At 40.5% G+C, this 27,980-nt stretch overlaps 1 protein-coding gene across 2 annotated transcripts in view; it reads right to left on the minus strand.

The window, feature by feature from the left end:
- Positions 1-27,980, minus strand: part of LOC122813471 (serine/threonine-protein kinase TNNI3K) — a 2,121,983-nt gene that overhangs the window by 1,333,679 nt on the left and 760,324 nt on the right. For both annotated transcript variants that reach the window (XM_044085806.1, XM_044085805.1), the window contains exon 11: positions 2,510-2,659. In XM_044085806.1, the coding sequence (XP_043941741.1) occupies positions 2,510-2,659 (150 nt within the window). The remainder of the gene's footprint in view (positions 1-2,509; positions 2,660-27,980) is intronic.

Consider the following 27,980-nt stretch of genomic DNA (forward strand, 5'->3'; position numbering starts at 1 on the left):
TGGGGAAGGGACAGCATTAGGGTTAGGGTTAGCAGCCATTACTAAGGTGGTGGAGAGGGCAGAGCTTTCTTCTGTCGATATTATTGTTTTTTTGGGGGGGGGGTTGTTTTGTTTTTGCTATTGTATATGATCAAACTTATTTTGTCTTGTGTTGACATTAGGGCAGTTTGGTCATACACAATAGAGCCCCTATATGTATATGTGTGTGTATATATATATATATATATATATATATATATATATATATATTCTATATGGATTCCCATTACAAGAACAAAAGTTCACTACTTCAAACTTGTAATAGGAAATGTCACTTCTGCGAAAGTTCACTTTAACGAAAGTGAACTTTTGCATAAGTGCACTTCACCGAAAACACTGCAGCACAGTGGAGGACATAAAGAACAAGCTATGTCCTCCCCTGTGGTGCGATAGTCACAAACATTAGGGTTAAGGCACGGGTTAGGGTAGGGGGATAGTTAGTAAAGCTATCCCCTTACCTTAACCCATGCCCTAACCCTAAGGTTTGTGACTATCGCACCATAGTGGAGGACATTGCTATGTCCTTCACTGCGCTGCAGTCATCACGGACCTTAGGGTTAGGGTACGGGTCATGGTAAGGGGATAGCCCTACAGGTGGAGGTGGGATTACATCAAGGTTCAGCTCTGAGCCCTTTCTTATTTGTAATGGTGATGGACAGGTTGACAGACGAGATCAGACAGAAGTCCCCATGGACTATGATGTTTGCAGATGACATTGTGATCTGTAGTGAGAGTAGGGAACAGGTGGAGATATGCTCTAGAGAGAAGAGGAATGAAAGTCAGCAGGACTAAGACAGAATATATGTGTGTGAATGAGAGGGAGGGTAGAGGAATGGTGAGGATGCAGGGAGTAGAGGTGGTGAAGGTGGATGAGTTTAAATACTTGGGATCAACAGTTCAGAGTAATGGTGAGTGTGGAAGAGAGGTGAAGAAGTGAGTAGAGGCAGGATGGAGTGGGTGGAGAAGAGAGTCAGGAGTGATTTGTGATAGACGAGTACCAGTAAGAGTGAAAGGGAAGGTCTACAAGAGGGTAAAGAGACCAGCTGTGTTATATGGGTTGGAGACAGTGGCATTGACATAAAGGCAGGAGTCAGAGCTTGACGTGGCAGAGTTGAAGATGTTAAGATTTGCACTGGGTGTGACGAGGATGGACAGTATTAGGAATAAGTATATTAGAGGGTCAGCCCAGGTTGGAAGGTTTGGAGACAAAGCCAGAGAGGCAAGATTACTTTGGTTTGGACATGTGCTGAGGAGAGATGCAGAGTATATTGGGAAAAAGATGCTAAGGATGAAGCTGCCAGGTAACAGGAAAAGAGGAAGGCCTAAGATAAGGTTTATGGATGTGGTAAAAACCAAGGTTGAAGAGTGGCACAAACACAACTATTAATCCAACAAACCACTCTGACTCCAATAACTATAGCCCAAACGTATTTTAGTCACAAGATATAAAAATTAAATAAAAGGTCAAGCGCTTTCTGAAGAAGTGATAACATGAAAGCGCTTGACCTTTTATTTAATTTTTATATCTTGTGAATAAAATACATTTGGGCTATAGTTATTGGAGTCGGAGTGGTTTGTTGGTTTATGGATGTGGTGAGAGAGGACATGCAGGTGGTTGGTGTGACAGAGCAAGATGCAGAGGACAGGAAGAAATGGAAACAGTTGATCTGCTGTGGCGACCCCTGACGGGAGCAGCCGAAAGAAGAAGAAGATGTTATGGGGGGTGCAAAAATGTGAAATAAGAAGTTTTCATGTTTTAGATTTTTTTTCATAGGTTCCACACTTCAGAACATCGATCCTCTGTTCTTCGATTATCAGAGGTTTGATGTTGTGAAATTTTGATCCTATGAAGTAGACCCATATATATATTTATATATGGAGAGAGAGATACATACACAGTCACAAAGACTGAGTGAGGAAATGTATCCTTCTTGTATGATAGAGTATGTCCTGTGAAGATCTGGCCACCTCATAATAGTACTTACATAAAGCATTAATGAGCTGCCATTCAGGGAATGCAAAGAAACGTGGCTTATAAAGTGTAGTTTACAAAATCTGGAAGTACAGCTGATAAATGGAAGAGGGACAGATGACAAAAACAGACTATCCACACAAGTACAAAGCTAAAATATCAGTTATGTTTCTGGCTGTCATTGAAAGCACAGGTATGATTTACATCTCAACCCATTACAGAAATAAGTTCTAATTGGGACTTTGCTGGGTTGGCATATTACATGTATACTTTTCATTTAGATTTCTGAAGATATAGGGCTAAAATTAATATTTACAATTAAATAAAAAAAAATGAAACTCAGGTCGTATATTTTAATTTATTTAGTATGTTCAACTATTTTGGCCCTGTATGTGAAGCTACTTTCAGTAACAATAGGTAAATTCTCTTCTCCGTTTAAATTATCTCAGTTCTTTATACTATCTGGATGCAAACAAATGAAGTACTGATAAATCATACCTTTTTCATAGGCCCACATCAGAGGAGTTTGTTCATCTTTCTCTCCGCTTGAACGACTGGGGTCACATGCCACCAAGTTCATGTCTGCTCCATTATCCAGTAAGAACTGAACTAATCGAATATGACCATGATAGCAAGCGCTGTGTAGTCCTAAAAAATCAAAAATAGAAGTAGTAAAGAGCATAAATGCAATTAATTTTATCGTAAAACTTTTACGGTCTTTCCTATCTGATTAAAATGGGACTTAGAAATCACCATGTGAAAGATGGAACAGAAATGAAACCATGAAGAGCCAGATCCTTGGTGAGCAGGAATAAAGCCCTGGCTGCACCCTAACCACCCAAATATCCTATGGTTGCCTAGTGGATGAAGGACTGCTGGAGCTTGCCAGGGAGAGACAAGAGTGCTGAGACAGTGTCTCTTCACCTCTCGGTCTGTGAGAGAGTTAGGGAGCATATTTGGGGTGAGAGTTCTGCTTAGGATCTCTGGTAGAGGCTAGTGATAAACAGAGGTGCTTGCCTTGAAGAAGCAAGGCCAACTGAGAAGACATTTCTTATAGGTTCACAGGTTCATAGGTAGGTACTAGGCTATCAGCCCAAGGGCCTACGTAAGCCTAGCCAACAAGGTTCCCTGGCTTACGCCACCCAAGAAAGTTATTTTCCTGTGCCACGGTCGAGCAGAGACACAGAAGTGATCCCCGGGGTGTATTTCCTATTTCCCATCCACTCATCAAGATTTTTCTTGAAGAGAGCTAATGAAGAACTTTGCTTGACATAGATGGGTAGCCTGTTCCAGAGTATAGGAGGTCTCTGGGATAGGAATCTATCCCTCCAGCATGTCCTGTTTATTGTGGTTATTATGAAAGCGGAAGACAGATCTCCAGCCCATTGTTCTTCAGAGCCTAGGGTTTCAGCAGGTGTGTGTGTTGTAGAACATGAGCTTACAGTGTATACATATCTATCTATCTATCTATCTATCTATCTATCTATCTATCTATCTATCTATCTATCTATCTATCTATCTGTCTATCTGTCTATCAATCAATCTATTTGTCTATCTATGTATATATATATATATATATATATATATATATATGTTTTATATATATATATATATATATATATATATATATATATATATATATATAGATAGATATATTTATATCACATTACAACACAGCTGCCACCACTCACCCCTTGAACAGCAAACAGACCATTGGGCTGTCACTCCTGATGAAGGAACATGCAAACATTTTGGGTGAGGTTTGATGCCAACAGAGTTTGAGAGAGAGAAAAAAAAAGGAAATGAAACAGTTCTTGTCACCATATTTATCTACATATTTTGAACATAAGTTTTTTCACAAGAAGAATTCCAACAGACATCTGAACACCTGTTGAGCCGTGTAGTGTGCCCATTAGTTTAAGCTGCATCCTTGCACCACCAACACCAGCACCACCACAATCATCACTTCCTTTCCTGTAACATTTTTAAGGTCTGCATTGTTTTAGCCAGCTCTACCCATTCTATGAGCACTGAAATATTAAAGCATTAATGCATTGGAAAAGTATATTCAACTGCATGATGACAGCACTGCCATTTAGTCGCATTTCCATGGCAAATTTTTAATATAAACTTAAATACCTAAATTGCCGCACAGATATTTTGAAAATGTATCAGTTTCCTACAAATGTATGGCTATTGACTTACCACATTTGTTTAATTTTTGACATATTTTACAGTCCCATACAATTCTATGACAATCCATTATAATAGTGAGGCTTCTTCTTTGATGGGGACAACAATTCCATCTCTCTTCACTGGATTGGCAGGCTATCATGGCACAGATGGGTGAATGGAGAAGAGATTTAGCTAACATTGGCTATAATTCATGGACAAGTACACAGCCCAACATTTTGAGGGGGGCTACTGCATAAAGAGAGGTTCAGGTTGTTATGCATCAAAACACTTCCCAGTGGTACATTTTGTTGAGGACACAAGGCTGAAGTGAAATTTAGCTTCAGATACTTATGGTTGTCACATATTCACTGCAGGTACAGAGATGCATGCAATGCAGTTCACTGAGTTTCCATAACCAAGTGCACAGTGGGTAAATAGTGTACATGGCCCCCAAGACCCCAAGAGACAGCAGAGAGTATGGTAGGCATTAGCAGCAGGATGTCTAGTGTTCATGTCAGTGGTAGTGAAATGTAGCATACAATGGGCTACAGAACATTGATTAAAACAAATATTGTAGCAAAAGTGTGACTACAGCAGCATGTGAAATTTTGTCTATGCTGTAGCACACTTCTGTGTGTTGCAGTTACATAAACATGTAGGTACACCAAGAAGAAAACACATTACTTCCATTGTCCACATGCACTTGGTTATTGAAATTGTGAGCATGGCATCGCATACATCTCTGTACCTAAAGTGAATATGTGACAGCCACGTATCTCTGCAGCTGAATGTCACTTCAGCCATGTGTCCCCAAACAAATGTAGTGCAGATAACTGTCTCACCACCTAGCAGCCAGAACCACATGAAGAACCACACTGCTAATCAGACACTTATTACTGCATTTTTTCCATAAACAGTGTAACTAATAAGTTTCTGCATAGTTTTGTGCTTAGACTGTGGTGGAATTGCAGTAGTGGCACTACTGTAAATTCTGTTACAGGATTTCTTCAGTGCTTTTACAACTGTTTACATTACAGTTTTATTGTTAGAGTAATATATTCTGCTTATCAGTTAACTGCTTAAAGTTGAGTTTCAGTGCCTTTCTGTTTACTTTACTATTTTCTCATTATTTGTGCCTCTATGAGCCCTCACTGATACACTATGTACTGCTCCCTACTGATTAGTTATTGTTCTTCTCTACCCCCAACTGGAAAAAAATAAAGTTTCTGGACGTCTAACCTACCTGGAGGTCATTGACCTGTAGCTTTGAGTCACAGGACTAACAGCACTGTGACTTGTTACAGTTTCTGAAGTCACAGAGGTCCATTATTGGCTTTATTTGATATGATATCTCTCTGGCTAGTCTTCTTCTTGAAATTTTCTCCAGCCTTCCCACCCTTTCCCTGTTGGGGTTTTGAAAACTTATATCTTTGGCTTCCGCCACTATGGTAATTTGACATCCAAAGTCCCTCCCTTCTTTCATTGCTACTGTCAGTTGAATAAGCTATTTAATTGCTTTTCCCATACATTGTTTTTCATAGATCAATAACACTAAGTCACCATCCAGCAAAACAGTACTTTTCTTGAGTAAACCTACTTTACAACACACACTGAGAGGGTGCAGAATTAATTCTGCTCCGTCCTTGGCAGATAAGAGATTTATATTTTTGTTTTGCAATTCATTTAACTGCAGGCTTTATTTTTGCTTTATTTGTTGATTTTTGCACTTTAAATCATTTTGAAGTTCACTAATACTGTACTATGTACTGATTACTGAGATCTGCGGTTTTGAGAAGCCTTCCATGCAGTATTATTGTGTAATTTACCACTTTGTATTTGTTGCTGGTACTTAATTGTTGCATTCCTGCACTTTTGGCCCAGCATTACTACCTTTCTACTCAGTCTGTTAATATAAACTAGTTTGTGTAGGGACATACATTGCCCTATGTGATTAGGATTAAATACTCCAGTTACTATTCTTCACTCCTGCAACAACTTATTGACTACATAAATAGGTCACAACACCATGGATGCAAATTTTCCTACTATCTCCACAGTCAGCTTGGTTGATATGGGCATCCTGAGGCAATGTTTCAATTGCCTTTATTGACAACCAACTTATTCTCAAACAAATGATAAGGTATGTCAGAAATGTAATTACACAATGTCACTGGAGAGAAAACTGTCACATACAAAAACACATAATGCCAGTTAAGATTATCAGAAATGCACACATTACACCCACCGTACACAGTATGGATTAAATCTAAACCTCTAAAACATCCCAGCTACGTGACCTACAACAGACATCCTCAGCAGCCCCAGAAGAACTCCACCAAAACAACATCCACTACAACACATACACCCATATTGTATGGAGTCTCATCTTCAAAGCTCATAAGGGAAGCCACCCCACAATGCAATATTTTAGTCATAGGAGACTCCAATATGTGACACACATCTGTACCATTCACCAGGATGAATGATGAGAAAGTCACGGCTGTTATTTATCCAACAGATCACTCAAGCATTCAGGTCATTGGACCACAGGTACCACTATGACTCTCTCATAGTCCACGTGATTGAAAATGACCTGAGGCATACCTACCTGGACTATATGAAGAGACATTATGGAGCTTTTAGACATTGTGTCCCAGGCTGGTATGAGCCTAGCATTGAGCAGCATTATACCTTCAACAAGGATGATGTCACAACATGAACAAAAGATGATTGACTTTAATGATTGGCTTAGTTTCTGGTGTCATTCCAAGGGGGTGCAATATTTGTCAGCATGGGATGATATGGTCAACAGGCAATGTTACTTTGCCAAAGATGGTGAGCACCTGTCTTCACTGTGCTTTCGAATACTGGCTAAAACATTATTCTCCCCCACAGTGTCTTTTTTATGCAATGTCAAACTGACAAACCTTCCGTCATAGCAAAATTAACCCACAAGAATTTAATGGTGTTACTGCTCAATTCCAAGTGTCTAAACTAGAAACTCCACACCCTCCAAGCTCTCCTCACCCTGGACAATGGAGTGTTCTGTGTAGTTACCCAGAAATGTTTTAAAGCTGAATGTACAATGCCTTCCACACATTTAGATCAGCTACTGCACAGGCAAGGAATAAAAGTGGAGGTGTCTTAATCTACATCAATAAAGTTAAAGTCAAAGTCAATGTAAACTTTATTGTCATTTAGAACTACACACATGTAGTCTAAATGAAATTTCATGCATCAGGTCAATTCTTGAGATTACAAAGGAAATATAAAACAACACATCAGCAGTGATAAACATATTAACAGATACAATACTACTCCCAATACACATAGGAAAGAACAGAGACATTTACCAACACTCAAATATGAAAAGAATACCCTCCCCTAAGTTAAATTAACTTCCCAATTTAAAGTAATACAAAACACACTACAGATTGAACAATGCCTAAGTTAGTTGTCTAATATTGCACTGAATGGGTTAAATAATACTGACTATGGATATAATAAATAAATATTGCACTTACTTGGTATTTATATAACCATGAAACTAAAAGAATGATACCACAAACCAAGAACAGTACAACTCCAAGGCGGAAATAAACCGGAGTCAGACCAATAAATACCAAAGCACTTGTTTAATCCAATGAACAATACCAATAAAACGAACAGAAAAAACAAGTTGAATCATGTTAAGCTCGCTTTCACTTTGGTAAATACAAAGCTTCTTCAGAACAAAAAGTTATAAAACAGCAGTGCTTAAATATACCATACTGTGTTCTGATAATTAAATAATTGATTAATATAATTAAATAATAAATGTTCTTAAAAGGGCAATACTTCAAATCCAAAACTGAATAACAATACTAACAAACAATAAACAGTTTGTACTGAAATACCCTGTTCACATCTTATAATAAATATTAAATATTCCTTACTAGTACATGACTGTATTCTTGCTAAAACATTAATAGTGCACAATACAAATTAATGAACATTAAAATCAATGTAATAAGCATATATTGCACAAATAAGAACTGAACTATTATGTGTCCAGAACTCTGGGACTAGTGCCCAAGTTCAGAAGTCTAATCACTGTAGGGTAGAAACTACTTTTCAATCTTGTAGTCCTGCTGTGGATGCTGCGATATCTTCTGCTTGATGCCATATGCTTAAGCAGTCCATGTGCAGGATGGATGGTGCCCCATATTACTTTGGTGGCCCTTTGGATGCTTTTTGCAGAATAAACGTCTTGCATCGATGGAGGACTGGAACCTGTTAACTTCTCTGCAACCCATACCACTCTTTGTAGCATCTTCCTTTCTGTAACTGTGCAGCTTCCAAACCACACTGTGAAGTTTCAGGTGAGGATGCTCTTTATTGCACCTCTATAGAAGGTGGAGAGGATATGAGGGAGAAGCTTAACTTTCTTCAACAAGGTCACCTCAAGGCTGGTCAAACAGGATGATGAGCTTGAGCTTTTCCATGTCCAAATTGCCATAGGCAAAGTCCCATACCATATCACTGCTAGCTATAGATCCCCCTCTATGACCCAAGAAACCCATGACTCATACTTAAACCTACCAAAGACACTCAACATTCAACCCAATATCTTATTCATTGCCGCCTTAAACTACCCACTATAAAATGGGAATCATTTATGATCCCAAACCTGAAGGCCCTGAGATTCCTGGATTTTGTAAACAATAACACTCTGAACAGATAGTCCACATGCCCACTAAGGGAGCAAACATACTGGACCTGGTCCTGACTAACATGGGAAAATTCTGTCCACCCCTAGTGTAATGTCCTCTCTGGTAAGGTTGAACCATGAAGCTATCTTCTTTGAAATAAAAATAAAACCCATGACGTCAACTAACCCAGTAGCATTTAGAATCTACAGTAAGGCAAACTTTCTATTATTAAGTGACAGCCTGACAACATTTCAAACCCCATCCCCAACCCAGAAAACACAGTTGCCTTTGCAGAATTGTTCACTTACTCTATACAATCATGCCTACTATGGACCTTGGAAACTAGAGCCTTGAGCAGCCTACCTGTCCTTGGGGGAAGTGACCTCAGCACAAGAAGCTGTAGTAATTGGTTGTTTGGGACCATTTCTAGCTCTTTTGTAGTTCACTGTTTAAAATCCAAGGTTAAACATTTTCTGGATCCGCCAAGTCTGCTCTTCAAATTTTCCCTTAAGGAAGCTCTACTCTTAGTATAACCAGACTACTCACTGTATTATAAGCCTAGCACTTGTTCTCAATACTTCTCTACTAAGTAAGCACTCTCGTACTAAGTAAAGCACTACATCTACTTACCACCCCTGTGAATATCCACTTCCCTTAAAGGTATACCACTCCCTTATACTGTTCTAGCATGTCGAGTGGTAGATTACTGGCATCGTTTCCAGTTCAGCTGGTCAACCTGGGTATCTTGAGAAAATGCTACAATTGTCTCATGTACACAGACAACCCTCTCCTCCTCCCAACAAACACAAATACATGTGAGAGATGCAACTATATAGCCAAACTGGAGGCTGAACTCTCTCAACTCAGGGCTGGCATGACCAGACAGGAGGAGATGGCAACCACACACACAACAATCCCAGTCCCACACAGACCTACCACAACTGCAAACCAAACACATAAAAACACAAAGACATACTCGGAGGCTCTAATAAAAAACTTACCAAAACAACAGAGGCTCCCAAAGCAGACATCCAAAAATCCACCACCTCAAAACAAAACACATGCAACACATACTTCAATAAATCAGTGTGTCGACCAATCGCCCTTAAGGCCAAACACCTTGCCTGATACACTAGTAATAGGTGACTCCATAGTCAGACACACTGATGTCCCACTGACCAGGCTGAACAAGGAGAAGGTGACTGTGAGCTATCTATCGGGAGCTAGGATCCGCCACATAACACACGCACTCAGGTCACTCCAAAGCAAGTACAAATACGACTCCGTCATTGTCCATGCTGGTGTGAATGACCTGAGGCGCACCTCCCTGGACTACATGAAAAGAGACATAGAGGAGCTCTCCGATTATGTAGCCCAGGCTGGTATGACCCTGACCCTGAGCAGCATCTTGCCCTCACCAAGAATGATACCACAATACAAAGACAAGATGATCAGCTTTAACAATTGGCTCAAGTACTGGTGTCATTCTAAGGGGATCCAATGTCTGTCTGCCTGGGATGATATGTTGGACAAGCCATGCTGCTTCACAAGGGATGGCTTACACCTGTCACCACTGGGCTTCGGATATTGGCTAAGGCTCTTGCCACCCCATAGTGCCTTTTTAGGCAAGGCTCAAAGACAAACCCACCTCCTTAGAAAACAAAAATGGAAAAACTAAGGGTAATGCTGCTCAATGCCAGAAGTCTAAATCTCAAGATGCAGGCACTTGATGCACTCCTCAGCATGGAGAACATCGGCGTCTGTGCAGTAACTGAAACCTGGTTCAAGGCTCCTGAGAGCACCCCAGCACTACCAGGCTATACCTCGTATCATGCTTTTCCCAAAACCCGGTCGAACCACAAAGGAGGGAGTGTCCATATTCATAAAGGACACCCACACCTCCAGGTTAGTAGCAACACATGAAGCATCAGAGACCATACAGGTGCAACTAACCATAGGCAAAACTGCTATACAACTGGTAGCATGTTACAGACCACCCTCCCAATCTCAAGAACCCCACTCAGCCTTCCTGAAGACATTGGAGGATATGAATGTGTCACAAAATACCATCATACTGGGAGACTTCAACTACCCAAACATAGATTGGGTACATTATTCTAGCCCTAATACCCTAGCCCAAAGGTTCCTGGAATTCATAAATTCAAATGCACTGGAACAACTAGTCACCTCTCCCACTAGGGAGATAATATACTAGACCTGATCATCACAAACATGGGGACAAAATGCTCCACACGAAGTATACCCCTCACTAGTGAGATCTGACCACAAACTAATCACCCTGGATATACATATCCCACCTCCACCCCAGCACAAAAGACCATAGTGAAAAACTTCTCAAAAGCAGACTTCACTCTTCTTAAGACTGAGATGGTATCCTTTAAGCCCACTGGGCCAGTGGATACCACATCCCACAATGCCGAATCCTTCACAAATGCTTTCTATGGACATCTCCAAGAATGCATGGATCATGCAATCCCAAACAAATCCAAGTCCCTCTCCACCAAATGTAAGCGTCCTGTCTGGTGGACCTCAGCCATAAACAAATTGTATAACAAAAGAAAGAAGCTACTGCACGTCAGAGTGAAATCCCATGAAGGGAAGACATCTCTGATCAACATTAGCAGAAAACTACGTTCTCTCAAAAAAACATCCAAGGCAAACTTTGAGAGAAAAATCGCTAAGGACACTTAAGATAACCACAAAGCCTTCTTCAGCTATGTTAGAAACCTGGCCAGAAACCCTCAGATATGCTCAGAGTTGGTTCACAACAACAAAAAATACACTGAACCCACAGATATTGCTAACATTCTGGCTGACAGGTTCAGTGCAAATTTCTCCCCTCCTTCACCCCAAAAGAAGAAATACTTATCCCTGCTGAATGTAATCTCCCTGTCATCTCAGATGTCCAAGCGAGAACCGCCCTAAACAAAGCAAAAAACACAGCATCAATGGGACCTGACGGTATCCCGAGGTGCGTGTTACGTGAACTCCAAGAGGAGCTAAACCCACACATAAAAATCCTATTTAACCCTAGTCTTACTTCGGGATATGTACCTGAACACTGGCGTACAGCAACAGTGGTCCCACTCCACAAGGGGGGTGCCTCTACATACCCTGGAAACTACCGCCCCATAAGCTTAACTTGCCTGGTCTGCAAAGCTATGGAAAGAATCATTATGGAACTCATAAACAGAGACATAGGGGACCTACAGACACTTGACCCCACCCAGTTCGGCTTTGTAAAGGGCAGATCCTGCCTTTTAAACCTGGTTGACTTTTTCAAAACAGTCACTAGAGCCATTGATGAGGGCAAAGCAGTCCATACAGCATACCTGGACTTGGCTAAGGCCTTCGACACAATACCCCACTCAGGCATCATAGATAAGCTAAACAGCTTAAAAGTAAACACTTATGTCACTAGATGGGTTACAAACTGGCTAAAGGACGGAACCCATAAAGTTAAAATCGCTGGAGCAATGTCAGACTCAAAGCCAGTCACAAGTGGTGTCCCACAGGGATCTGTCCTGGGACCCCTCTTGTTCGGCATTTATTTCTCAGATGTTAAAGCAAACATGGGAGGGCTGTGGCTGACAAAGTTCGCAGATGACTGCAAACTAGGTGCCATAGTCGATACACCAGCAGACACACACATCCTACAAAAAGGCCTCACTGAAACGGACAACTGAAACTAAATGCCAAAAAATGTATAGTCATCCCTCTTGGAAAAAACAAAGTACCCACAAATTATCACATAGACAGCAACCCACTGAGTACGGAAAAAGTAATCAGAGACCTAGGGACCCAAGTAGACAGTGACCTCTCATTTGACACCCACGTTGCCAAAGTGGTTAGAAAAACATTCTACCTTGCACACCTCATCATGAAGGGATTCACATCCAGATCCAAGGATGTCATTGTACCCCTATATTCCTCCCTCATCAGACCCATGATTGAGTACATTGCTCCATTTGGTATGTACCTCACCCGGCATTTGCAACAGCTGGAGAGATTACAAAAGTACCTCACCAAAAGGATCAAGGGTCTCCAACATATGTCTTATTCTGCCAAACTAAAGAAACTTCAGCTCTATTCAGTAGCATACTGCCTGCTCAGAGGTGATCTCTGCCTGACGTACAAGGCCATGTCCAATCAGGATCTGATGGACATGCTCCACCTCAAAAAACCCAAATCCATCAGGACCACGAGAGCTAAAGACTTAAACCTTGGCACAAGTATGAATAGGACATGCTGGTCGGATAGTTTCATAACCCAGAGGCTTCCCATGCTTTGGAACAGGATCCCAGTTTGTATTAGGCAGAGCCCCTCACTGACTCTCTTCAAGAGAAATCTTGATGAGTGGATGGGAGATCGTAAGTTTACCCCAGGGGTCACATCTGTGTCACTGCTAGACAGGGGCACAGTAAACTAATTCTATTATATAAGGGGACCTTCATTGTGTCACTACTAGACAGAGGCACAGTATTCTAGATTTATTCTGTACATTTTTGTACCATTTCATGGGGTGGCAAAAGCCACATCACTATGGCTAGGCTTACAAATGCCCCAGGGCAGATAGCCTAGTACTATACTATGAAACTATGAAACTATCTATTAGTCTGAATAGTCTGATATGCAAAGCTATGGAAAGAATTATCATGGAAATGATTAATAATGACATTGGAAACCTCCATACACTGGATCCAATCCAGTTTGGTTTTGTCAATGGAAAATCACACCTACTCAATCTAGTAGACTTCTTCAAGACTCTTGTGTTCATATGTTCATAGGTCTGTAGTAGACTAATGTCCACTAGGGGCTTTTTGAGCCAGGCCATGCATCACAAATCTCTGGCAAGTTCTGTTACCCTTGATAAGTGTAAGTAGGGGCTTGGGAGATGAAACATTTTACAAACAGCAGCCTGAGAGATTAACCATTTACAGACTGCATGTGTGCCAAACCAGAGATATATTTCTTGTTCCCAGCTCAATTGTCCTAGTAACACTTGAATTGGGTTAGGGAGGAACTCTGCTTCACGTGGATGGGATGCATGCCTGTCTCTTTAATAGGTCCTATTTATACCACAGACAAGATTTAAGTCTTTAGAATGGGCAATTATTGTGCTGTTTGTTTTGCAGACATACAGAAGGTCCATCAGGTTGGGGTCTGACAATGCTTTTTATACCAGGCATACATTTCCCCTCAACAGCCTGCAGGAAACAGACTACAAGGATAGGGCTTTGAGGCATTCTGTATAGGACATGTTACTCATGCCCTGTATTCTTTTAGTCAGGAACCTCTGTGGACACTCCAGTTGTTGGCCATGCCAGGTAAGGTACATACCAAAGGGGCACTGTACTCAATGATAGGTCTGAAGAATGCTGAATACAGCAAGTAGAACAATGACCTCCTTGGACCTAGATACTATATATTTGTTTATAAGTTGCACAACATAGAATGACTTCCCTACTTCAGACACGTTTTGGACAAAGGCTAGATTACTGTCTATGTGTGCCCCCAAGTCCCTGACTACTGGGTCACCTCTTAGTGGTGGGCTGCCAATATAACAGTTACAAGGGTTGGATGGCTTCCCAAAGGATATTATTATGCCTTATTTTGGCATTTACTCTTAGCTCAGGGCTCTGACACCAGTTGTTTGTGGAGAACATTTGTGTTGGCGTGGGATTCAATGAGAGCTCCTAATTTGCAATCATCTGCAAATTTGGACAGCCAGAGATCTTTGACATTGGCCTTGACTTCAGAAAAGTAAATACCAAAAAGGAGCAGTACCAGGATTGATTGAGCAGCTCCACTTGTGACTGGGTTCTTTGTAGAGGTGGACTCCCCAATTCTAACTTCCTGGGTCCTGTCTGTGAGCCAGCTTGCTATCCAGTGGGTGACATAAGGGTTTACAACCTAACATATTGTGTTTGTCAACAATGCCTGAGTGGGGTATTGTGTCAAGTGCTTTGACTGGGTCAAGGTAGGCAGTGTGACCTGTTTTGCCCTCATCCATTGCTTTGGTGACCTTCTCAAAGAAGTCCACTAGTTTGAGTAGGCGTGACCTGCCCTTGATGAAACTAAATTGGTTTGGTTCCAGTTTCTGTAGGTTTCTTATGTCATTATTGATCATTTCCATGATAATTCCTTCCATGGCTTTGAATATGAGACTAGAGAGACATATGGTTCTGTAATTTCCAGGATATGTAGATGGTCTATCTTTGTGCAGAGGGATAACTATTGCTGTTCTCCGGTCATGAGGCATGAAACCTATTTGAAGGCTTCAGTTAAATAGCAGTTCCAGAGGGCCTGATAGGCCATGTTTCATGCTATTTAGAAGACATCCTGGGATATTGTCAGGGTCCATGTTTTTGGCCTTAGACAGAGCATTGAGGATCAGTTCTCTAGTGATAGTAGGGTGAGTTATATTTCCTGAGTGGTGGTTGAGGGGGGACATATGGGAAAATTAGTGATCAATTTGTCTGCTAGTAGGTTTGATATATTTTCCAGCTCAGTTTAATTTCTCTAAGACTTTTGGGTTTATAATACCATGATGGGAATGGACCCCCATTCCTAAGTCAAAGTAGGATTAAAGTTCATGAAATTAGTATTGCTTCAGTCTTTGATGTTAGACAAAAGTTCACTTTGCAGCATCCACAATGTGTTCAGAAATGACTCCTTCTGCAGTTCATATGGAGTTACATGTATAGATAACATATAATTATTTTTTATAAAACCCATTGCTCCTACTACTCCTGGAACTGTCCAAGTATCCTTTAGCCACACTGCCTCATTTCTGCCTGCAAATCCTGGGATTTTATGAGTTTTTGTCTCTCTGTATGTAAACCACTATGATCACTGGGTGTTGCAATTTCAACGATCAATGCTACTTTTATCTTCTTTTCATGGACAGCTGTATCTGGTTTTCTCAAATGTATTTTGAACTTAGTCATGGGCAATGGGTAATTCCATGTGATATAAACTTCATCATTTTCTATACTGCTTTGTGGCTCATGTTTAAAATGCTTCTCAACTACTTCAATATTATAATGTTTACACAATCCCCAATCCACAGTCTTGCCACATTATTATGTCTTTCATTAAACAGGCCTTCTGCCATTAGTGTATCACACCTAGCAACAAGATGTGTGACTGTCTCCAATTCAGTTTTATAAAAATTACATTTGTCTTTCTCTAATATGTTCAATGGACTTTGCAAAACCATATGTAGTGGTCAACTATCTTGGCAGCAATATTAACCTTTCATGTTTTGGTTTAAATTCAATGTCCTTAATCATTCCTTTGTCAGCTCCTGATCAACATGAGGTTGTTCCAGAAGTTTTCTGTACTTGCAACTATATTTATGCATTTTCAACATTCCTTGCCTTCTCATCTGATCCTTCACCTCATATTCTTCCTTTTACTTTATTGGCACATTTAGTTGTTGCCTGAGTTTTATCTACTTCTGGTTTGATTTCCATTCCCACTTGATACCGATATACTTTTGCTATGCTAAAGTAAGCAGAGAAGTCATTTTAGACTTGTTCTCCTCATACTTACCATACATACCACCTTCTGCCAAACATCTGCTGTTTGTTCCTTCCTTAGCGGAATTTTACCTAAGTTTACCTAATCGCTACCTGTGTTTCCCTGACTCTACTACAGGCCCAAACTCACTGGAAAACCACCTTCTGCCAAACAACTGCTATTTGTTCCTTCCTTAGCGGAATTTTACCTAAGTTTACCTAATTGCTACCTGTGTTTCCCTGACTCTACTACAGGCCCAAACTCACTGGAAAACCACCTTCTGCCAAACATCTGCTGTTTGTTCCTTCCTTAGCGGAATTTTACCTAAGTTTACCTAATTTCTACCTGTGTTTCCCTGACTCTACTACAGGCCCAAACTTACTGGAAAACCACCTTCTGCCAAACATCTGCTGTTTGTTCTTTCCTTAGCGGAATTTTACCCAAGTATGTACTGCTCACCTGAAGATTATATTTGATGCCTATAATCTCTGGCCTAACCCTGTGTTGGCTGCAGTACACCCGCTGACCACTCCCCTCTCATCTACCTCTTCCTCCAACTCTTACCTTAACATCCCTCAATCTTCCTACCACCCTCTCCGCCCTACTCCTCTCTACTGTTAATCCTTACCTCCTTTCTGAATATTTCTCCATACCCATTTCTCTTCTTATCAGCCTGCTCACTCTCCACTATAACTCATACCTCCTTTCTGAACTATTCTTTTGCTCTTTACCCACTCCTCTTTTAACCTGCTTGTTCTCCTATCTACCACAGTAAGATATTCTAATAACTCCCTATACCTGTCCTACCCGGCTCTTCCTTACATCTCTAGACTTGTGCCTTGCTTCCTACCTCCTGCTGTCCTAATCTCAGGCCCACTATCTCTGCTTTTGCTAGAACCCTACACACTTTCCTCTCCCTTTCTTTCTCTTTTCACTGATTGTTTTTCCTTCAGACTTTCCTTTTGGGTGTAGCCCACACCTATTCTTAGCTTCCATCCTGCTGAACTCCTCATTCTTAACCTCCATCTAAACCCTCACAAAAAACTTTCTGTAGCTTCCATGTATATTCCTCCAGGCAACAATATACCCATTCTCGAAAACATACTATCCTGGTTCTATCTCAATATACTTTACGAAACACTCATCCTTGGGGATGTCAATATAGACTGGTCTAAACTTTCTACTGACTCTCCTTCACTCAGTATTCACCTTCATGGTTTCCACCAACTAATTTCTACCCCCACCCGTTTCCACAAAAACTCTACCTCCAGCTCCACTATAGACTGGATTCTTACTAACTCCCCTCAACATTACCACCAGCCAGAAACCCTACCAGACTCCCTCAGTGACCATCTCCCTACCTCTATCCTAAGATATGACCCTCACACTCCTAAACCCCACCTCTTTAAAGATTGTCAGAAACTGTCCTCATTTAACTCTTCTCAATTTAACTCACTACTGCAAAACCTCCTATCCTCTCAAACTAACTCCTACTCCTTACCTCATCCAACACCCAGCCCCAATAACACTTTTTTCTCCTTCCAGCCACTTCCCACTTCTTACATCAAATCTCTACTGCTCAAACTCAAACCCTGCTCTCTCTCTACTGATAAATTACCTCCCACCTTCCTCAAACTTGCAGCTGACTCTATTGCCTACCCTGTGACTATATTAATTAATAGATCCATGCTAGAATCTACTGTTCCTACTCTTTGAAATCTTTCTACACCACCCCTCTCCATAAGGGAGGCAACTCTACTGATCCTACCAACTATCGACCTATTGCCATTCTATCCCCCCATCTAAGATCCTAGAAAAATGTATCCATACTCAGCTTCGAAACCACCTTCTCAATCACAACTTACTCACCCCTACTCAACATGGTTTCTGCCCCTATCATAGCACTACTACTGCTCTACTCTCCTTCACCCACACCATTGCAGAATCCCTGGACAATAATAAACCTACTTCCTGTCTCTTTCTAGACCTCTCCAAAGCTTTTGATACTGTATCCCATCCTTTACTTCTATCTAAACTTGCAAACTTTCACCTATCCTCCTCCACCCTCAGCTGGTTCACTAGCTATCTATCTGGATGCCAACAATCTGTCAAATGGCTCTCCTCATATTCTCCTTTCCTGCCTCTCTCTACTGGGGTTCCACAAGGTTCCATCTTAGGCCCCCTTTTATTCAATATCTTCACTAATGACCTATTCACCTCTTGCAATAATTCATCTCTCATTTAATACGCTGATGACTCCACTATTATTTCTACAGCCAACATCTCTGACCTACACACTCTAACCTAAAAAGCTCTACTCTCCACAGAACAATGGCTTTCAAAAAACTTACTAATCCTAAATCCCAAAAAAAAACAAACTCTAGTTCTTCCTCCCCCATTCTCTTGCTCAATATAGATCTTCCTTTGTCATTAAATCCTGTGATAATATAGCCATCCATCCTGACACCCACACTAAACTCTTAGGAGTTATCATTGATGATGAACTAAAAATTCAATCAACATATACAGCAATGCATAAAGAAAACCCATCAAAAACTTGGTCTCCTATATCGGAACAGAAAATACCTCACTCCTGAGTCTAGACTCACCCTTGGACAAGCACTTCTCCTCCCCTCTCTCCTCTATGCTGCCCCAGTTCTCACAAATATTCAAACTACTACCCTGAACAAACTTCAACAAGCCTACCACAAAAAAGCCAGATTCATCACTAACAGCCCTAACAAGACTCACCACTGTATTGCCTTAAAGTCCCTACAATGGCTGGAATTCCCACAACTACTTCATCTCTACCAATTTCACATGCTGCACTCTGTGCTGTTTAAACCCTCCTACTGTCCTTCCCTATCTCTCCTTGTTTCCATCTATACCCCTTCTCGATCTCTCCTCACCTCAAATCAGCAATTGCTTGATGTCTACCACCCTAACAGGTCTGTTGGTAAGCAACTCTACAAGTATTCTGTGGCCCAAGCTTGGAATAAACTTCCCCTTGATATACGCTCTATCTCTCATACTCCACTATTTAAAAAAGAACTGAAGACACATTTACTCAATTCCAGAACCTGTCCCTGCTATGACCCTACTTAGCTCTCCCCTCTTCCCACACTCATATCTCTCTCATTACATCCTATCACTCTTGACTTTCCCCTTCTGTTCAGCAACTAAGAATTTAACTTTTTCAAAGAAACAAAAAATGTGATTGTTTATTTCTACACAGGTAGATATTTATTTCTATTGTTTGCTATTATTGTTTGTAATACCTGTTTTTTCTTGTTCTGTGATCATATATTGTATTTGCTGGAGCTTTTCTCCTCGGGTCTCCACTGAAAATGGGACAATAACCCAGTTGGACTAACCCGGTTAACAAATGTCAATAAATAAATAAATAAATACTTTTAAACTTTTACTATGTTTGGGTCTTGTGAGGTCAGCAGATATATATGCAGTCCTACAATTGCAGATCTATACATGTAATCAATTTTGAGGAGGCTCATACCTCCTTCAGAATGGGGAATATATAATCTTGGTATACACTGAGTTTTAAAAGTCATCTGATAAGCATGAAGCATTTTTCTTGTTTTCCTGTCTAACTGATACAGTACCTTTTGGGGCCAATCTATCACACTAAAACAGTAAGTTAGAACAAGAAGAGGAAATTGGTTTATAGCTTGAACTTTGTTCCTAGATATTAGGGCCATTTTCAGTATAAGTTTTAGTCTTCTAAAATATAAATAAAGTTTTGTTCAGATTTGTTCATGTTTATTGTTCATCCTTCATCAAATCCCAGATATTTATACATTCCCTCTTTCTCACATTATTTTATATCACATCTCTTTGGCCTCTTTGGCCCTCTTCAAAAGGAACCTTGATGATTGGATGGGAGATAAGAAATTCACCCCGGGGATCACGTCAGTCACCCTGCTAGACAGGGGTGTCCAGGGAAGTAAATATTGTGGGAAGAAATAGCCAGGGAATTTTTATGGCTAGGCTTTTATAGGCCCTAGGGCTGATAGCCTAGTACCAACCTATGAACATATGAACATTCCTGTCTCAGCACAGACTGATATTTTCTTGATGCTGCAGCTTTCCTGCTTTAAAGGTTGATTTTTCACATTTATCAAGACCAAATGACATTCTTATATCATCTGATAAAGTTTTGACCACTTGCAATTGAGCTTTCAGTTCCACATCTGATGAGCTATACAGTTTAAAATTGTTTTCTGTGAGCCAGATTATAGCCATGACCTAATCTGTTAAGAAGGCAGCTTAATGGGTTAAGGGCAAGGCAAAAGAGCAGCAGTAACAAAGAGTCACCTTGGAATATCCCCTTTGAACTTTTATCACTGTGATAATAATTTGTCCTTTATCATGGCTTAGCTGCAAAGTGGTTTGACACAGTTTCATGGTCACTTTAATGTAATAAATCAATCTAGGGTGTATCTTATATATTTGTAAGTACTCTTTTATCCATGCTTTTTTTGTAGTGTATCCATGCCATATTTAGATTTTCCCCTTTTTACAATTTACCATTATAACTTTATTTATTAATAAATGACCCTTTGTTCCATATCACTTCCTTTTGTTAAACATTTGTTCTATTGCTAATATTCACTTTTCTTCTAAATTACTATTAACTCTGTCAGTATCATTTTCACTGTATAGTCTATACATTTTTGGAAGGCAAGTTTTTGGTTTATAGTATTTAGCGTGTCTTACCGGTTCACTCTTGAGAAGTATCATTTGTTTTCTATTGTCAACCAAGATAGCATCTGTTTAGGGGCTGCATATAAATAGTTCTTACTCATGGCTACATCTTCATGTAAAGATGTTAATACCTTTAGCCAGAAGTTAGGTACTGCATCTAGGCCTGTAGTTTTCCATTTAGAAGCTTTTCTTAAGTTTGTTTCAATTTCTCTGGCCATTACTTCATCTCATTTCATATCCTGTGCATCTGAACTTCTTAGTCTTTCTTGTATTTTCTTCTATCCATTCAGCATCTTTGTTATGCTCCTCAGGATCTTCATAGATTTCCTCCAAAATGTGTCTATTTCTTTTTTTTGGTGGTGTTTCTGTTTTTTTTTGTTTGTTTCCAATTCTCTATAAAAAGTTTTTGGGTCATCAATAAATTGCTTATTTTGTACTTTTCCTTTTTATTTACCTTTGTATCTTCTAAGTTTTTTTGCCTGTTTTGATATCTTTAGCTTTTCTTTTTCAATAGAGTACGGTAGATCCTGATCTGTTCTGATACTGTGCATTGCTTTTATCACATCTATCTTTCTGAGTATTTTTATCTGTTCCCTCTTCTGTACTCTTTGAACAGCAACACTTCATGTCTTAACTGATTAAGAGTTTTCTCTATTAAATGCCTCCATGATTTCTCCCCTTCTTTTCCCTGACAACCCTGTATTTTTGTGGTAAGATTTTATCTATTATTAATTTAGCTGCCCAATAATATATCATATTTACTTCTGTTATATTGCAGAAATCTTTATGAACAGTCTTGATTACCGCGTTCTTTTGTTTTATCAAACTTCTAACATTTTGTGTCTTACTGACTTTCTGTAGTTTATTTTTTCATTGACCTTAATATATCTATTAATCTGTATTAAATCAAGCAACTCTTCATTTATATCTCTTTCTTCTAAACTAAGGGCACATTCTTGGTTCATCATTCACTTGCGAGCATTCTGCAGAAAGTTCCAGAATATCTTCCTGTGCCATATTCTCTTCAACTTCATACTCCCTCGGATTTACAAAACTTCCGTGCAGGACCAGTTTAGTCCTACACGGATGCGCCCATTTAGGAACAGGATGGCCGTGCGTCATGCATATTAGTAAGGTGCACTGCCCAAGCTCCTAAGCTTACACAGAGCATGTACGAGTGCAGTGGGCATGTCTGAAAGCAGAGCTCTCAGAATAAACACACCCCTGCAATGTAGAACAGCAAAAAGTGGTAAGAAATGAGTGAGACTGCTTATAGGTGTCTTCATATCCCCACCAACAGTCCCCTATGTGTACAACAGCAACAGTACATATAAATTAAATGAAGAAACCCTTTTATTTTTATTTTTTTTTTAAATCTGAGTACAGCTAACCATAGATGCACGGGTGTGCCCATTGCTTAGCTACAGTTATAACAGCTTAAAAGGCTGAAGAAAATAACAAGGACGATATATTCAAATGAAGCATCACAGTAATAGTGTAGTGAGCAGAGCATTCGCCTAATGAGCAGGCATTCCCGGTTTGAGTCCCACTGCAGCATAATCTATTTTACATGGAAAAGCACGTTATAACCAATATTTTTGTTAAAAAACTCACTAAATAACATATATTTACGAACTGGAGTGCTGCAGGAAATGCACATGTGAAGTGTCAGTGTCATACTGAATAAGGTACTAGTAAGCAGGTTTAAGCACAAATAAGCAGTAGTAAGCATATGTAAGCACTAGTAAGCATGTTTAAGTGTGTTAACATGGGGGTAAGCACTGCCTACACAGATTAAACAATTTAGAAGCTGAGTGTAAGAAACTATAACCGGAGATTAGCAGTGCTTAGCTCCGCGCAAACCCACACAAACCTGCTTACAACTGCTTTAAAGTGCCTTAATCACTCTGTATCCAACGGCCCGTGTTCTGCCCAGCAACAAAATAAACAGCCTTTGCAAGGCTCGAACCTAAGACCCTGTACACTACAGTCACAGTAGTTAACCACTAAGCCAACATAGCAATACATAGGATTGAGGTTTCAACAAACAAATCATCACCATAAGAAAAGCAAACTGAACATGTGAAAGGAATCTATTTACAGTGTGATGTTGTATAACCTGCTACATAACAAAACTGGAACACTGCAATAAGGCCAGATGTGAGGTGTTATTGTAATAAAGTGTTGAAGTCTTCAGGACCCAATACAGTGTACATACACATGAATCACGGATACCAGACACATATATAAGATGTAACAAATAATAAATCAATGCCAAAAGGAAAAAATAATGCAAATTAAATATTAAGCAATGCTAAGCATTGCACAGCTCAGCTTAGTTGGTGTAAGCAATGTGTAGGCTGGCTAACTCAATCTGCCCAGTGGTATACCCCTTTATGCCAACATTAGGTAAGCAGGTGTGCCCATAGCTTAGCCTTTTCAAAACCATTCAGTCAAGGGAAAGTGCAGGAAATCAGGCATATGTAAACCCCGCAGGCGCAAATACTTTCCATAACTGGTTGCAGCTCCCTACTGTAGGCAGAATGGCTGGAGTTGGGAAAGGAACTCAATTTAGAGTGCAGCACTGGGGCACCCAGGAGGCCAGATTCATGGTATGGCTCCTGGTAAAACCCCATGAGCAGAGACTACTGCAGGGCCAATACCAGGGCTCTCAGTATAACGTTGAGGCCTGGGACAGTCTCGCCGTGACCTCACCAGTGCCACTGATATCCCCCAGACTGGTGAGCAGGTCAGGCATCACCATGCTGACCTGAAGCGGCAGAGGGGGGGATCTCTTGGAGCAGTGGCTCCAATAATCAGTGCAGATGACCAATGCCCCAGCACTGAGTAAGTACTCATTTTACTACGTAGATAATGATTGCCTAGCTTGTGTATACTATGGATAGGTAATGGATACATATCACTGTATTCCCCTGACAGCTGCAGATGACCATGCTGTGAACCAGCTAGCCCATTCTGCTAGGCTGCAAAGGCTGCGTTGCAAGGCAGGTTAGTAATAATCTTGCATGTACTGTCATAACAAATAAATATGACAGCTCTAGAAAGTGTTGTACCACTATAAAAATGTATTGTGTATGGGATGCACTGAATAAAGTAGACACTATGGCAGGAAGACTGTCATATAGGTTGTGTGGAAATAAAGGTGTAAGATCATGTTAATAAAAGTATAACTCCTGGAGTGCTTGTGTACATTCAGCTTTCATATGTTGTTGCAGTGTTGCATTCTGTAAATAGTACTGCTGTGTTAAGAAGTGTTACCCACACTGTTGAACGCAGATAAAATGTGTAGGAAGTTGAGTATAACAATGTTGGAAGTCCCAAGAGGTCAGTCATATTTTACAACTGAGGCAGACTTACACAGAAAACATTGGAATGCTTCACACCAATTCCCTGATAGCACAGTGTACTGTGATGTCATATGTAATATTTTTACCACACACAGCAGGGATTTGGATCCCGGGAGTATTAGTAAGGTATATGCATACACATACCCCACAACTGTACAGAGTTTGTGAGAATGTGCAGATAGAAAGCTGTATGCATAATTAGACCCAGCAACTGTACAGATTTTGCTAGAATGTGCAGATAGTAAGCTGTAAGCATAATCATAACCATCAACTGTACAGACTGTGGCAGAATGTTCAGGTAGTAGGCTGTATGCATAGTCATACCCCTCAACTGTTCTGATCTGTCCAGCATGTCCAGATAAATGGCCCCAAATCTGCTGCCCAGTTACCTGTTCCCCTCACATATCAGTGTGATGATCCAAGAAATGTAGACAGGTTCTACTGACATATAACTGATAGTCAGAACTGTACATAGTCAGAGAAAGTATATGAAAACAAACCTGTCATTGTAGCATCCCACCCAAAGTGTATGACAGCTGTTCTCAAAATATGTCACATTAACACCTGCATCTTGTCAAGCCATGACCAGAGTGTGTGCAATAACAGATTGTTAGATATGTGTATAACATCAACATGGAATCTGAGACTATTTGTAGAAACTGTCAGGTAGTGTTAACAGTGATTTTCTCAACAGCTATAACAGGTAAGAGGTGTAGACAATACGTAAGACACAGTCCACATAGATACTAATCTACAAACATACCATTGTACAATGTAAAGACAGTGGGTAGTGTAATAATACACGTAAGGGACAGATCACTGCAGTGACTAAGAAAGTTGTGAATACCACAGGGATATATTTAAGCAATAGCCGATGATGTGGTGTGGTATACTGAAGATTTACCCACGGTTCGTGTGGTTTCATCATGAGGGTGCAGCCTGAGTGATTAAACAAAGGCAACTGTGGGTAAATCTTCAATATACCACAACCACGGAGACGGTTATTGCTATTATACAATGACATTATTTAAGAAAAAAATACTTTTCTTAAATAATGTCTTTGTATAACGGTGGATTGCTGTTCTTCCACCGGTTGTGGTATACTGCTTCTGCATTTTGATCTACTGCTCATGCGTATGGGACATGTGTTCCCATGCATACCCAGTACATCAATGCTTTGAAACTGAAGCAATGGAGAAAAGTGTCTCTGTTGCTCTGTTTTCTCTCTCTTTTCTTTTATTGTAAAAAAAAAAAAACTGTTTGGGGGCAGTTTATACCAACGGAAAAAAGTCTGGGCGACCGGACCTTTTTCCATTGGTATATTGTGGGATTTACAACGGGCATGCTGGTTGGGCTGGCCAATCAGAATGCATGATTTTGAATATTAATAGGGAGACATTGTATAATACTTGTTAATGGACCTCTCTCTCTCAACCCCACCATAAGTGCTACAATAACCTAATTACATACCTCACTGGGATGTGTACACTCCACACTTCTGTCCGGACATATATCCTTTTGGTTTGTAAATATTCACATGTGGTTCTATGCATGTGCCATGTTAAAATACCCCCATACTGGTGGCCTGTTGCCATCAATGAAACCTGCATGCTGTTGTAATGGCCACTGTTATCCCATATATGCATGTGTTCTGCTCACTCTGCAACTGTTGTAAATCTGGTGTCTTGGGTTAATGGGAATACCTATGCATGCTGTTATACCTAATCCTGAATGCTGTTGTCTATTACTAACTGATGTCATTCTTAAAATTGCAACACAATAGCTCGTATGGGAAGGCCGGTCCCAGCGGACCCACCTGTCTCACGTCAGCTGGCCATGCATCTGGCACCAGCACGTCTGGGCCCCAGCCTGGGACCTCCTCCTCTGTTGGCCATGCACCACCTTCGGGTGGAACTGCCTTAGGGGATGGGGCTCGGCGCCCCCCTGGGAACAAGGGCGGAGAGGTACATGTCACCCGCCGTCAGGTCTGGGCTGTGGTGCATAGCGAGCTTGACAAGGAGATTCGAGACAAACTACGCCAGCCTGAGGGTAAGCCTGCCCCTCCTACCCAGCCCCCAGCACGGCCACCTTTGGGGTTGTGAAGATGCAGTGGTGACTGCCCATGGGTGGGGACCTCAGTCCCACTGTTTCTATTGGGGGGCTCATGGGCTTGCAACTGCCAAACACCCCTCCCCGTCCAAGGTGTTTATCCCCCATATGTGACATATACAGCCCCCTGTATGCGTCTTGTTTGTCATGTCTGTTAACCTACCCAACCTACCTCCCCAATTATACCTAACACCCCTCCCCAACATCCCACTCTCATCTGAAAAGAAAAAGGGCAATCTGTTCCCACATAAAATTCTTGCCTAATACATAGCTGACCATTTCGCACACATGTCCACTGGACACATGTAATCTGGTCTAATTGGCATCATGAGTTATTGTTGTCCTCACCTCCCAAAGGTGTTTGAGTGTCCAAATCCGCCTCCAAAGTCAGTGTATATGCACAGCTGTAGCTTTTAAGCAGCAGTAAGCGGGTCTAAGCCTGTTTGCATGGGGGTAAGCTATGCCTACACACGTTAAGCAATTGAGAAGCTAACTGAGTGTAGGGACCTGTAACCAGAAGTTAGCAGTGCTTACCGCCATGCAAACCTGTGCAAACCTACTTTCAACTGCTTTAAAGTACCTTAATCACTCTGTATCCAATGGTCTGTACTCTGCCCAGACACAAAATAAACAGCCTCTGCAAGGCTCAAACCCAGGACCATGCACACCATACACAAAGTGATTTACCACTAAGGCATGCCAGATATACATAAGTCTGATGTTTTCAGTAACATAGCATCCAGCCCAGTCATGCAACAGTACAGAGAATGTATACCAACATCTAGATGTATGTGGGTGTGTAAATATATTAACATCTAAACAGATAATACATATCTATATATATATATATATATATATATATATATATATATATATATATATATATTCAGAAAAACCCACACATAAGGCTGCTGTTGTTTCTTACTGGCCTATAATACTTTACATAGAAAAAGAATGGCGATAACTGTGTGGTCCCACTCCAAAAAGGTGCTTCTACGGACCTGAAAAAAAGAAATTACCCCATAAGCTTGAAGAGCCTTGTCTGCAAAGCTATGGAGAGGATCATAATGGAACTCATAAATAAGACATTGGGGATCTACAGACACTGGATCCCAGAACCTATATACACACACACACACACACACACACATATATATATATATATATATATATATATATATATATATATATAAATATGAACATATATACAGGCAAATGCCGACATCTACACATATATATGTCAACACCTATATGTCCACATATACACAGCAAGTTACATATATGTACGCAGATATATATCTCCGTAGGTATATATGGACATAGTAATAAATATGTAAGCAAATATATATACACCTATAT

Source organism: Protopterus annectens, chromosome 10.part0, assembly GCF_019279795.1.
Source record: "Protopterus annectens isolate FY-2018-M chromosome 10.part0, PAN1.0, whole genome shotgun sequence".
NCBI classification, from domain to species: Eukaryota; Metazoa; Chordata; order Ceratodontiformes; family Protopteridae; genus Protopterus; species Protopterus annectens.